The 13,431-nt window shown below is 43.4% G+C and overlaps 1 protein-coding gene across 1 annotated transcript in view; it reads left to right on the top strand.

Moving 5' to 3' along the window:
* The window catches only part of COG5 (component of oligomeric golgi complex 5), a 171,703-nt gene that overhangs the window by 131,903 nt on the left and 26,369 nt on the right, over positions 1 to 13,431 (top strand). Inside the window, exons 15-16 of the mRNA XM_077338169.1 lie at positions 8,346 to 8,456; positions 12,855 to 12,917. Of these exons, the coding sequence (XP_077194284.1) occupies positions 8,346 to 8,456; positions 12,855 to 12,917 (174 nt within the window). The remainder of the gene's footprint in view (positions 1 to 8,345; positions 8,457 to 12,854; positions 12,918 to 13,431) is intronic.

Below are 13,431 nucleotides of genomic sequence, written 5' to 3'. Positions count from 1 at the left end.
TAGGGGAGCACACTTAATTAAGAACCCAGCTTTGTTTGTGGCTGGTTTTTCTCTCTGTGTTTGTCAGAAATTAATCCCATCACTTCCATGCTGCCTGTTCAGTGAGCTTTGGAATGTCTCCCTGGTGTTCCTCAGTATTCCTGTAGGCTTCCCTCAATTAAGAAGTGATCATTATCAGGCCACTCTTCAAAAATGAAGCCAGATCATCTGTTCCCTCTTAATAAAACAGTAAGGGGTGTTGGGGTGGGCTGTGTCCATGATCAAAACTCCCGTATTGGCCCCTTGGCCCCGGACTGACAAGCGGAGGCTCTCACTAGGGCCCTTACTAGGACAGACCAGAGTTCCAGGGCAATCTGGAGAAATGGCTGCAAGTCTTTAGTTTTTGCCTGAAGGAGGACTTTAGTTTTGCCTGAAAGTGAGTTGGAAGTAGAGCACTTGCATATTTTCTTGATGCTGGTGGAACTTTTAAAGATAACCACTACTTCTCCTAGGTGAAGGCAAAATAGCTTGGCCTCTAAGCACTGTTGTTGGCCCTCTTGAGTAACTGGCTGACTGCAGTGTGGGCTAGATGCTAGACTAGGTGAACCATTGGTTTGATCCAGCAGGGCTCTTAGAATCTTCTTAGCCTTCATGAATTTTGAGCTTTGTAAGAAGCTCATTTGGAGAAAAAGTTCTGCAGTCTTTACAATAACATCCTCACCTTCCATTTGACCTCTTGGTGGAGTTCCAAATGGATAGCGTGGACATTCTCAACATTCATGGATAAAGTGTATTTGGGAAAGGAGGTCTTACTTCGACTGGGAACTTTACTGCCCCAGCTCCTGTGCAGGAGCACAAATCAGTGGCAGATGAGGTGCACCGGTCCAAATGCTCCCCCGTGTGGGTGCAGGAAGAGATGGGGCAACCTGCCACAACTAAAACTCCAGCCTGCAGCCTGGCATGAAACCTCCAGTGCATAAACGGTCTTCCAGTGCTTTGTGTTTAAACATGCAGTCTCACCAGTTTTCAAAATGAAGAAAATTTGTTTTCAGGAATAAAAGCCTTAATCAGATTCTCTGGTTTTAAAGGTTTTCTTGAAAGGATGAATCATCCTCTCTTATTTGTGCCTTTAATAATTCTTATTGGGTAGCATGACTGTTAATGCAAACATTTAAACATTTTTTGCAGTCACTTTATCAGTACATTCCATGAGACACATGAAAATACACTCAGGCTCAGTGAGGACTTCTATAAGGTGTGAATATGCATATACAAGGTTTTTAATAGGAGCATTCTTTGGATTTTTATAATGAATTAACTTGCGTATTTTTAAAAAATGTGTACTTTGAAGATTAAATATTTGAATGGGGGGGGGCTCCAATATATTTTGATACTTTTCATTAGTATGGGAGCCTCTCCATTCATGTGACTAATCATCACCCTAAGTATTTATACACAGACATATATAAAAAAAACAGTTAATGGATTTTTATTGCATAACAATGCTCTCCATAATACATTTTGATCTATTTCAGATTGTTACCATCTTATACTCTCCATGATTACAACACATGAGTACATTTAAATGTTAGACCACTGAAGAAGTCCTCAAAGGGGGTTGAAACGCATTTGGTTATCTGTTTCTTGTCATTTATCAATGTGTAAAAATGTTTTGGATTTGTGCAATAGTGTTTGACATATGTTGATGTTTTTAAGTTGTGCACATGTATTGAAATAAATATTAATACATATTCTGCTGCTGCTCAACCTTTTAGATTCCTAGCTTGTGTACACAAGTTGGGTCATTTTGTTCCATCTTTTGTTGTTTCAAGTCCCTAAGCCACGGAGGTCCATCGGGTGACCTTAGCCCAGTTGCACAAACTTGGTGGTGATCACGAAGATAAAATAGAGGAAGGAAGTAAGGTGTTAAACCACTTTGGGATCATATGGGGGGAAAAGGGGGGCATAAATATTCAGCTAAGTAAATAAATAAATGCCACTCTAAGAACATATCCCTGTCATTAATGAGAAGATTCTGGTTAAATTCTGGGGACACCATAGTTGAAATATTATCGTAGATGTGCAGTTTTAGGACTGTGGTACAAATCATACGATGCAGTGTTCAAAAAACCCTCGTTCACATTTAATTAGATGCATGTTATATAATAACTTAAATAAAATATTACAAGCAAATTTAAATGGTTTCTTGGAAGTTTATCAGAATGGAGCAAATAAATAATCCCTTTCTGTTTGTCAGTGAAGGATTGTTCCCCAAATGCTTGTAATTTTTAAAATCCTTCTCTCATTTTGAGCAATATGTGCAGTTGGCTCATACTGTGTGAGTGGTAATATAAAGTACTGTATGTTCTTTTACTTTGATGCTATTTCTGTTAAGCTTCCCATGTGGGTGGATAGAAATACACTAACAGGCCCACCTGCTGCACATAGATAAAATGTGTTGTACTGTGAACTGGAAAATGAAGTTGTCTAGAAGTGAGGGATGTGTTCCTTTTAGTCTAAGAAATTTGAGCTAATATTCCCTTTTAAAAAAAAATCGGGTATCTTGTCACATTACTTTTTAAACAGCTCTCATTCTGCTATCCATTCCGAGTGACCTTTCCATCCCTCCTCATCTCTCTGTCTTAACTGATAAATAAATTTGTTAAAATGAATATTTTGAAGAGGCTGTATCATTTGTCATCACGATATGCAAATAGTTTCTAGGAATCTAGCAGCTGTCTGCTTCTTTAGAATCTAGGATGTTCAGTTACGTCTTTTTCTCTCAAGCTCCCTTTTTATTCCACCTCCATTACAAAGCCGTCTTTGACACTATCTGGTGTTCATTTGTGAGAGTAGATTTTTTTCTGAAGCATACATAGCAGTTCCCTCTATTTTTCTACCTAATAACTCTTATGATCAAGAGAATGCTAGTGGATTTGGGACTGAGTGACTAGCATAGAGAGCCAAAGGTGTGATCTCTCCCTGTGCTGGCCTGGGCCACAGCATTACATAGCTTGTTCATTTAATCGAATCTCTGCTTGATAGCACAAGTATTTGTCCCATATGTCATGACTTGGCTTACTATGTTTGCAAACCTCTGTCTTTCATTTGTTTCTCCCCCCCCCCACACACACCAATTAGGGAACAGAAATTTGCTAGCACAGGAGAGAACAATCAAAGAACGTTGATCTCTCACATTTCAGCTTCTTTTATGAGTAAATTAAAGACTCTGTTTTTTAATGGATGAATACAGAGAAACTGCTGTTAGGAAGCATGGCATTAGATAAACTATTGATTATAGTCTTTGATTATATAGCATTATGTTCTTTTGCATAAAAATTAATGCTGTGTGTTGCATTACATTCAGTTCAAAAATGAAACATTATTTGAGTTTTATTTCAGTGGTGAGTTTGTCAGACAGCTCCAAGAAAAATGTATCTGGTCCTCTTGCTTAAATATCCAATTGTGAACTGCTACACAATAAAATTGAATGAGCTTGCCGAGGTAAAAAATAATCCTAAAAGGTCCAGATAAAATAGCAGGGCTGCAACAGACCCACAGGTCAGTATCATCAATCCATTAGTATTTTCCCTTTATCTGGGGGATAAATATCTTAGTGTCCAAACAATATGAGATATTTAATTTGAAGACCTAACATGAGAAAAATAATGCTGCTTTTAAGTGTGTGTGAAGTTCATGTTTGCTTTCTAGAAACAGAGTCCTTAATTCAGATTTAAATGTCACATGAGGAGACATAGTTATGTTTTAATAAGGCATAAGATATGATCTTTGTTGTTTGAAACTTTAATAGGATCAAAGTGAATGTCCATACTCAAGACAAGCAGTAGAGTGAGTGGTGGAGGAACCCAGGCAGGGCCACTGCACTGGAAAGTAGTCACCTGTGCCAAAAAAACCCAGGACAGGAAAGGGGCTGGGGAGGCAGGCACCCCTATGGTCTGGACTTCCTACTATCCCACCTCTTCTCATTCTGAAACAGAAACTCCAGATGTGATGGCAGAACCAGGTAACATTAGGCAGCAGCAACTTCCAGGAGATAGGGCATGAAGGCAGCAGATGACAGGACAGAACAGCTGAGGTAGGATGGGCACAGAAAACGTTCAGGGGTAGGTAAGGGGATGGCACCGAAGACTGAGCCAATCCTTCCAGCACCAGGAGGAAGGAGAGGGAAAGCTGGCATTCACCAGAAAAGGGGTTTGACAAGTGAGGGAGGAAATAAAATGGGACTCCTGCTGATAGGCTGGGAAGCAAGAAATCTGCTGAATCCAGCTTGGTGTAGTGGTTAGGAGCGCCAACTTCTAATCTGGTGAGCCAGGTTTGATTCTCCACTCCTCCACATATAGCCAACAGGGTGACCTTGGGCTCGTCACAGCACTGATAAAAACTATTCTGACCAAGCAGTCCTGTCAGAGCTGTCTCAACCTCACCTACCACACGTGGTGTCTGTTGTGGGGAGGGGAAAGGGAAGGTGCATCTTCTTGTAGAGAAAAGCAGCATATAAGAACCAAGTCTTCTTCTTCCTCCTCAACCCAGTTGGACAGAAGGTCCAAGAAATTATCCTCTGAACCTGGGTTGGGGGCGGGGAATGCACCAGCCAAATTTGTGACAGATTTAAGGTTGTGAAAAAGTTTGTGCCCATCCCTACTTTTGGTTGAGGCATCATGGCAAAGGGTGGCCTACCCCCCCCCCCTCCCAGGAGGAAGGCAGGGTATTTAAATAATAGACTAGAGAAGCAAGAATGATCTTTATGGCCATTTTGTTAAAAGTTATTTGAAGTCTCTGCTGCTTTATTGACTTGAAGGTGGAGATCAGCCACCACAGCGACTTAAGCCATCTTTGTGTCATAGCCATGCCTGAGATTGATTGGAAAGGGTCAAGGATGGATGAGTCACCCAGGAAACCCTGGACTAGCTCAGTCAGCACATCTTGCCTATAAAGGGCAAATTGAAAACCAGCCTCTAATTTGCCAAAGTTCCCTCATCCAATATAATTAGTGAACCTATGCCTCTAAAACTGGTTCACTAATTATATTGAGAGCCAGCTTGGTGTAGTGATTAAGAGTGGTAGCCTCTAATCTGGAGAGCTGGGTTTTCAAGAGCTGTGTAAACTTTCTATTAATCACATCACAGGAATTTTAGAAGTCATGGCTGAAATTATCTAGTTCCTGTACATATAACAAAACAAACAGGTAACTTGAATATTTCCAGATCAGTATAAAACATTCTGGGTTGTTTATTGTATTTCTTATGTACTTAAATTATTTATATACCACCCTGCTGCCCAGATAGGGTCCCCTCCTTACAAGAAACCTTCTAAACCTAGAGAGGTTTGCAGCCTTGCAGCCTTTCTTCCAGACCACTTGTTCTGAAATAGAGCAGTCTTCTGCCTGACTTGAATCAGTCCTATAAAAAAACCTGTTTTAAAATAGATTTTTAAAAATTCTCAGGATTAACACAGCAGGGCTTTTATTATGCTGTATATGCTGCAAACATCAGTTATCTTCAGGATCTGAAAGATTCAGGGTTATCTCTCTTTGGTTATATATTGCTTGCTGTTGCAAATGTTTCTGCCTTTCCCAGTTCTGATCTCTCTTTTGGATCTGAGATAACGCCTCACATCTTTCAAACTCTGTCCTATCTGTTCTGTAACCTTTTACCTCACGTATTCCCCTTGCCCTTGCCTTCAGTTCTTGTTCTTATTATTTTCTCTGAAGACAATGTTTTAGCCGGTAGACTGAATTCAGTGGCAGAAATTCTTTAGCTGTAGGTTTTGAAGAACAATTACATTGTATTCCATTACTCTAATGCAGTGATAAATTTCTTTATTCAAAATGTTGTATCTGGTAAAGGAGCTATCACATAAATCAATAAATACTCTACTGCAGAGAACAAAGAATGTTTCATCCAACCTGTTAACATCATAGACACAATGGAAATTATGAGTGGGAGCATGGACATTGGGAGGGGGTAGCAGAAGGGCCTAAATGCCCCCCTTGACATTAGGTAGGGGGGCTGAGCCCCATATGGAAGGATAAAGGGGGGGAAAAACACCCTTCTGACAAGGATTCTTGTCCCTTATGTGGAACAAAACTCCTGGCAGAGACTCCTTCCCCCCACCTTTCGCTTCCACAATGTCCTTCATTGTCCTTCCCCCCTCCCTCTCTCTCTCTTAGACACACACACACACACACACACACACGGAGACACAGAGTCCTTCTCCCCCAGTCCCCCTGCTATCTCCCCCCTTATCTCTCGCATCTCTGACCTCGTCCCTAGTCTACCCCCCCTCTCAGACACAACAGAGTTACTCCAGCCTCCCCTTCCCTTTCCCTTCCTCACCTTTTGTGAGAGGAGAGCCACCATGTTTGGCAGTCCTCCTCCACCTCAGCTGGGTGACCTGTGACTGGTTTCTGCAGGGCTCTTCGGGAGCTCCTGTGGCACCATGGCTGGGCCGGCCTGCTCTGCCACAGTGGCTGCCCTGGCCTCCATGAGTGCTAGCTCTTGGTGGCTCTGTGGCTGGGCCAGCCTTCTCCTCCACCACAGTGACCCCAATTCGGTGTGCGGCTGGGCCAGCCGCCTCAGCTGCCACCACTGCTGGCCTCCTCCGTGGCAGCTGCCACTCAACGTCTTCTGGCGTGCTTAGTGGGCAGGACATACATTCTACTTCCATTTCACTGAGCATGCCAGAAGATGTGTTCCACATCAACAACTTCTGTGGTATTCAAGGCTAATTCAAGGAGATGGAGAAGGTACAGCCTTAGGAGCCAGTAGACAAATGTGAAGTTGTAGAGGGAGGCAGCTACAGGGAGAAATAAACCCTGTATACACTACCCTGACATATGGTGACTAAACACGTTAACCCACCAAGTGTTACCAGTCTCCACATGAAGTCTGGAGACCTAGAATTACAACAGATTTTCAATTCCCCTGAAGAAAAACGCTGCTTTGGACGTAGACCAATGAGGTTTCTCCCCTTCCCAAACCATGCGCTTCCTAGGCTCCATCCCCTAAATCAGTAGGCATTTCCCAACCCAGATTTGGTAACCCTTGTGCCGCCCCCTGCCTCAGTGCAATTGCCAGCTCATGAGCAAAGGTGCCTATGCATGGAGGTGGTGTAAAAAAGTCATACAGTTTGTTCCCCCTCCTTTCCCTTCCTTTTCTAAAGGTTAATTGGCATATCTGTAACAAAGGGACAGCCCACACTAGCCTTTTTTTCCAACACTGTTGATGTATCTAAATACAGAGAATATTTCTGTCAAATTCTTTTGTTTACATCTTTCCTTGAAAGATCAGATTACCATCAGTAGACTCATGGCTACCTTGGAAGCCAGACAGTTTCTGGGACATTGAGAGAAAGAATTTTCATCAGTATATTGTATAAAATAGCTTTATTCAACTGATTTATCACCATGCCTCCTCCTTTTTTTACTAAAAATAATGTTACTGAATTTTTTTGCCAGTAGCCGTTGGGAAGCATGCAGTGATTTAGTCCATTTATGAATTGTATGTCTATGACTGAAGGAATTGCTTTGTGGGTTACATTTTCTAGGTGAGCTAGAAATGAGACAGGGATGAACTCCATGAGGCTCTCCCAAAACTGAGTATGGGCGCCCTGCCCCATCACGGACAGGGCCCACCCCAAGGCCCCTAGCGTTTTATTTATACCGCTCCCGCAGAGCGGTTAAAGATGTTAAAATGCAAGACGTTATATTTGCTAGGGGAAGATGGTAAGAAAAATTCCCATTCGGTCTTAAGATAACATTGAATTTTATTTTGCCTTTCATGCCGTGTTAAGAGGCAAAATGTTATATGTTTGGATTAATTGCCTCGTAGTCCTTATTGTCAAGATCCTGTTTTTATATACTCTTGCCATGTTTGATTGTTCAATTTTCTGATTGTTTCTGCTGTATTATTTACCATTATGTTAGTAGTTAGCTTTTCTTGGGTTTCATACCATTACTTGACCAAATGGGATGCCTGGTAGTTTTCTTTGTTATTTTCCTTTCAGTGCCCCCCTTCTGGGAGATAGATCAGTAAACTTCCAAGTGCCTCTGTTGAGCCCTTGGGTTACCTCTCTGGCCTTGGGCAGATGAATTGGCACGTCTACGCGGAGTGTTTTTGTGACTTTCATTTTTGTAACCTTGGGACATGGGGAAGGGAACAATTACGTGTCAAAATATGCCAGGGGGCGGCCTCTGAGGAATTATGTATGTAGACTAACTTCAGTTTCTGCAAAGGCATCATGTCTACATGTTCATTACTTTTCCTCAACAAAGAAAATGTCTTCACCTAAAGGGTCTGCTTATTGGGAAGTTCAATGGGGCACTGACTCTTCTGTCTTGTCTGCAGCTCTCTACGCAAGGAGATGCCAGCCAAGTAATTGGACCATTAACTGAAGGACAAAGACGAAATGTTGCTGTGGTGAATTCACTGTACAGGTTACACCAGTCTGTGCTAAAAGTAAGTGCCAGGGATGCCAAAGTATTTTTATGAAGTTTTGGTCTTAATGTTTCTCTGTCAGTTCTGAATCAAATTGGAGAAGATGAATGTGAATCAGGGACATGCATGAAAATATTGAAAATATTCGAGATTTTTGGGAATGGGACCAAGATCCCTTCAAATGTTTAAAAGTCAAAGTTCACTCCAAGCTGCAAAGTCATGAATTTGAGGCATGCCTTCTTCACTTCAAGCCACGAATTTGCAGCTTAGAGTAAATTTTGAATCTGAGGCATTTAAAAGGACTGAGATACCTTTAAATGCCTTTTCCATTCCCAGCTGTGAAATCGTGACTTAGAGTGAATTCCGAGTCCAAGCCATTTAAAGGGATCTCAGTCTTATTACATCCTCAGAGTCATGGAGCTGAAAAAATGCATTATTCCCAAATATCTGCCAAATCCAAATACCATACCGGTGTTGGGATTTGGGAATATTGGGGGTTCAGTATATCTGAAAAAATGCCAGAGGGGGGTTGCACACCCCCTAATGTGAACACTTCTTAAATGTTTTCTGTAAAGATTGACATAGAACTCCACTGTTGTATGTGACTTTGTTAAACTTCTACCTAATAGATATAGATTTGTTGTTGTCTTTTTGTATTTGCTAATTGGTGCCTTTATTCCCATGATGTGCTTTTTAGTTTTCCCTGGTAATGTTGAAGGCTGGCATGGACTTGGACCAGATGATGCTCTCTTGAGTGCTCTTGACCAAGCTACAGATGGTTATATATTTGCTGTAATAATTACAAAGGACTGCTTAGTTCTTCATCTGAGTCATAATATACTCCAAAGAGCATAATTTAATTGTGCTGAAAGGCTTGGTGGGTTTTTTACTTTCCCCTTGCTTAAATCGCAGGTCCTCAGGAAGCTGTCTTGCATTCTTCAGGCTGGATCTGGCAGACCTGTTTCACTAGCAGAAGCACTTTCTTTTGGTGGAAAGGGCCTTCCCCAATGCAAGATGAACTTCTGGGCCTCATGTTGGAGAAGGTCCATCCACCTGAGGAAAACACCTCTGCTGGTAGAAAGGATCAATGGGATCGCAACCCTATATATGGACGTCACTTGCTTCAGAAGTACCCTAGGTCCCCTTGAGTAATTCCAATGTGATCCTGGCCACTGTAGTCAGAATCAAAGACATAACCAGAAGGCACAATAGAGGCAAAAGTAATGTTTTCCCTCATAATCACTGAATCAGGGATTAACAATCAAATTGTATACAGACATCATCATGGAATATAAATCACTTGTTTTCTCATGTGTTTGGTAAACTGCATTTCAGAATACTTGGATTAAATTGGCTGTAACAAAAACAAGCTCTTAAAAAGATTTAGGGGAGGGAGAATTGCTAGCATGCACTTTAGTGTGAATGCTGAGTAAGTTCAGAATAATTGCAAAGGAGAAAGGAAGCCGTATGTTGCAAGATGTTACATCAATACCTTTTAATTTTTTAAGTGCTGTGAATTCAGGATTATGTGCAAGTGAATGCCTGTGGAAAAACATGTAATGTCTGTAAAAGAAAACAGATGGTTTTATTGCACTGTTAATATAATATGCATTATACTGGTGTTCATTGTTTTCTGATGTATATGGTATACTAACTTTTTTTAACAACTTTGGAGTTCTGACATAGATTGGTGAGCACATCCACTATATGGCTACCACAGGAGGTAGAGCCAATCACAGGGAGTGATAAAGTGCAGCTGTAAAAAAGGCAAATGCCATTTTGGGCTGTATCAACAGGGGCATCACATCAAAATCACAAGATGTCATAGTCCCATTGTATACGGCAGTGGTCCCCAACCTGCGGGCCGCGGCCCGGCGCCGGGCCGCAAAGGCCATGGCGCCGGGCCGCGGCTCCCTCTCCCCGCCCCCCCGCAGTAAAAAACTTCCCAGGCTGCAAGCTTGCGGCCCGGGAAGCTACTTACTGCGGGAGGGCGGGGAGAGGGAATCAGGGCCGGGCCGCGCCCGTGCAGGCCGCGCCCGCTCGGCCCGATCCGCGGGTGCGGCCCGATCCGTGGGTGCGGCCCGCGGGCGCGGCCGGGCGCGGCTCGCGGGCGCGGCCCGATCCGCGGGTGCGGCCCACGGGCGCGGCCGGGCGCGGCTCGCGGGCGCGGCCCGAAGCATGGGCGTGGCCCGCGCGGGCGCGGTCCCTGCGGGCGCGACCCGATGCCCTGCCGGTCCCCAGCCTAATAAAGGTTGGGGACCACTGGTATACGGCACTGGTCAGACCACACCTGGAGTACTGTGTGCAGTTCTGGAGGCCTCACTTCAAGAAGGATGTAGATAAAATTGAAAGGGTACAGAGGAGAGCGACGAAGATGATCTGGGGCCAAGGGACCAAGCCCTATGAAGATAGGTTGAGGGACTTGGGAATGTTCAGCCTGGAGAAAAGGAGGTTGAGAGGGGACATGATAGCCCTCTTTAAGTATTTGAAAGGTTGTCACTTGGAGGAGGGCAGGATGCTGTTTCTGCTGGCTGCAGAGGAGAGGACACGCAGTAATGGGTTTAAACTTCAAGTACAACGATATAGGCTAGATATCAGGAAAAAGTTTTTCACAGTCAGAGTAGTTCAGCAGTGGAATAGGCTTCCTAAGGAGGTGGTGAGCTCCCCCTCACTGGAAGTCTTCAAGCAAAGGTTGGATACACACTTTTCTTGGATGCTTTAGGATGCTTAGGGCTGATCCTGCGTTGAGCAGGGGGTTGGACTAGATGGCCTGTATGGCCCCTTCCAACTCTATGATTCTACGATTCTATGTCTATATACGATTTTGCAAGTGTGCTCCATTATATGCAGATACCTGGATTCACAGGGGACATACTTTCCTCAAATAGGTTTCTCTACGTTTCCAGAAAAATCTGTAGAAATTTTAAAAGAAAAATACATTTGGGAGTATAAATCCCCTCCAAACAAACGTGTTGTCTGCATATATGCAGACATAAAAATTTACCTTTCATTCAGCATCAGTGGGTGCAGTGGGCAGGGGAGCCACAGTGGGCTCTGCTTACAGATGCTGGGAGTCTTTCTTGGCCCTGGGGTGGCAGCATCATCAGTGAGGGCGGGTGGGGGGGGGTGGAGAGAAAGCCACAGTGAGCCCCACAACAGAGACTTTGAACCGTGCCAGGTCTGGGGACAGCAGCAGCATTGATGGGGAGGAGGGAGAAAGCCACAGCAGGACTGGCAACAGAGATGGCAAACCTGACCAGGCACAGAAGCAGTTGTAAGGGGAGGGTGGAATCTGATGCAGGGCCTGCTGCAAAGTCTGGAAACCTCACTGGGAGCACACACCCCAAAAAGCATGAAGGAACAGAGGCTGCTGCTTTGTACTAGGTTCAGTGCCACCTCCTACCAGTGTAAACATCACAAAATGCCCTGTATACACATGAAGGAACACCCCACCAAGCAAGAGATGCCTTCTAAAATGAATAGATTATTTATAAATATTTTTTAGAGTTACATAGCTTACCTTCAGCAGCATATTGAAAATCCTTATGCCGTGGTAGCAGCTCCTGCCCAAACAAAAAAAAAAAATCTGCACAGCTGATCAGATCTCCCGTGGCCTCTGAGAAGCCCGGCTGAGCAAAAACCCCACCCACTTTTTAAAAACGACGTGGAAAGTTGTTGGTGGGTACCATGGTGCCCATGATCACCATGCTGGGGACCCCTGGTGTATTTCTGTACCATTTATGTTTGTAGTCTGGAGTTTGTTAGTTTAAAAAACTTGTAATCCATTGAGAGTCTCTGCGAGAAACATGGACTAGAAATGAAATAGATAATGATATGTATACCTTCAAATGTAACTTATTTTTGTGCTATTATGGAACATGTCATGGTTTTATTATAGTTGTCAACATAATAGTTAAGTGGTTTTCATCAGGGGGAGGGCAAGGATGGAAGGGATTCCAGTGTGCTTTCTGCAGCAGAGACAGGAAGAGCTATGCAGCTAACCAGCAGTCTCACCCCATTTCCTGTAGAGTCTCATATCGAAATGGGATCAAGATTGCCAACCTTGGGCGGGGGGGGGGTTGGAGCTTGAGATCTCCCAGTGATTCAGCTGATCTCCAGGCTACAGCAGTCAACGACCTGGAGAAAGTGGCAGCTTGTACTCTCCCCTGCTGAGGTCTCTCCTCTCACCAAACCCTCACCCTTCCCAAGCTCCAGTCCCAAATCTCCGTGAATTTCACAGCCTGCAGTTGGCTACCCTGATTTAGGGTCATAGCCTCAAACAGGCATTTTGTATCTGCCCCCTTAGAGCTTAAGAACACAGAGGCCCATTGCTGACACCATATAAGTGTAGAAGTAGACGAGTGTTGGCTTCCCTGGGACTTCAGTATAAAAACAAGAGTTGTTCTGCTTGTCTTTCAGGTAGTCTCCAACCAAAGTGCATTTCCAGCAGCTTCTGAGCAAACTATTAGTGCAGCTGTGAAGGTAGGTAAATATTAACAAGACACAAAGGTGTTTAGATACTTCTTCTGTTTTTCCCACAATGAAAAATAGACCATATTCCCTCCCTAGTAGTATTTGTTTTCATTTTTATATAAAGTCTGGTGATGGTTCACATATATATTATATGAAGATGAACAGGTGCTAAAAATCTAGGGGAAGTCCCTGTGCCATTTGCTGATGACAGGCTGCTTATTTCTGTTTCTTCCCCCACCTTCCAACCTGTCTGTCTTGCTTTATGTTGTGCTTTGTGTTTTTACCTCGAGACAGCTCTTCTCCAGTCTCTTTCTTCACAGGTGTGTCTAATGCTATGTTCTGTAAAAGAGCTAGCAAATAATGCTGCCATATTGGTCACCTGCTGTTTTGAAGATCTTTCTGTGTACTGGTGCCTTCTTCCACGTGACACCTGAAGACCTTGATCTTTAATAGCAGATTATTAATCATAAGAGCATACTGTTGTTAGAACATATTGGTCTGCAGAGGTTGTTGGTTTCAAAAG

This window comes from Paroedura picta, chromosome 5, assembly GCF_049243985.1.
Source record: "Paroedura picta isolate Pp20150507F chromosome 5, Ppicta_v3.0, whole genome shotgun sequence".
Classification (NCBI taxonomy): domain Eukaryota; kingdom Metazoa; phylum Chordata; class Lepidosauria; order Squamata; family Gekkonidae; genus Paroedura; species Paroedura picta.
The sequence above is the reverse complement of the archived record's forward strand: the minus strand, read 5'-3'. Positions and strand labels throughout refer to the sequence as shown.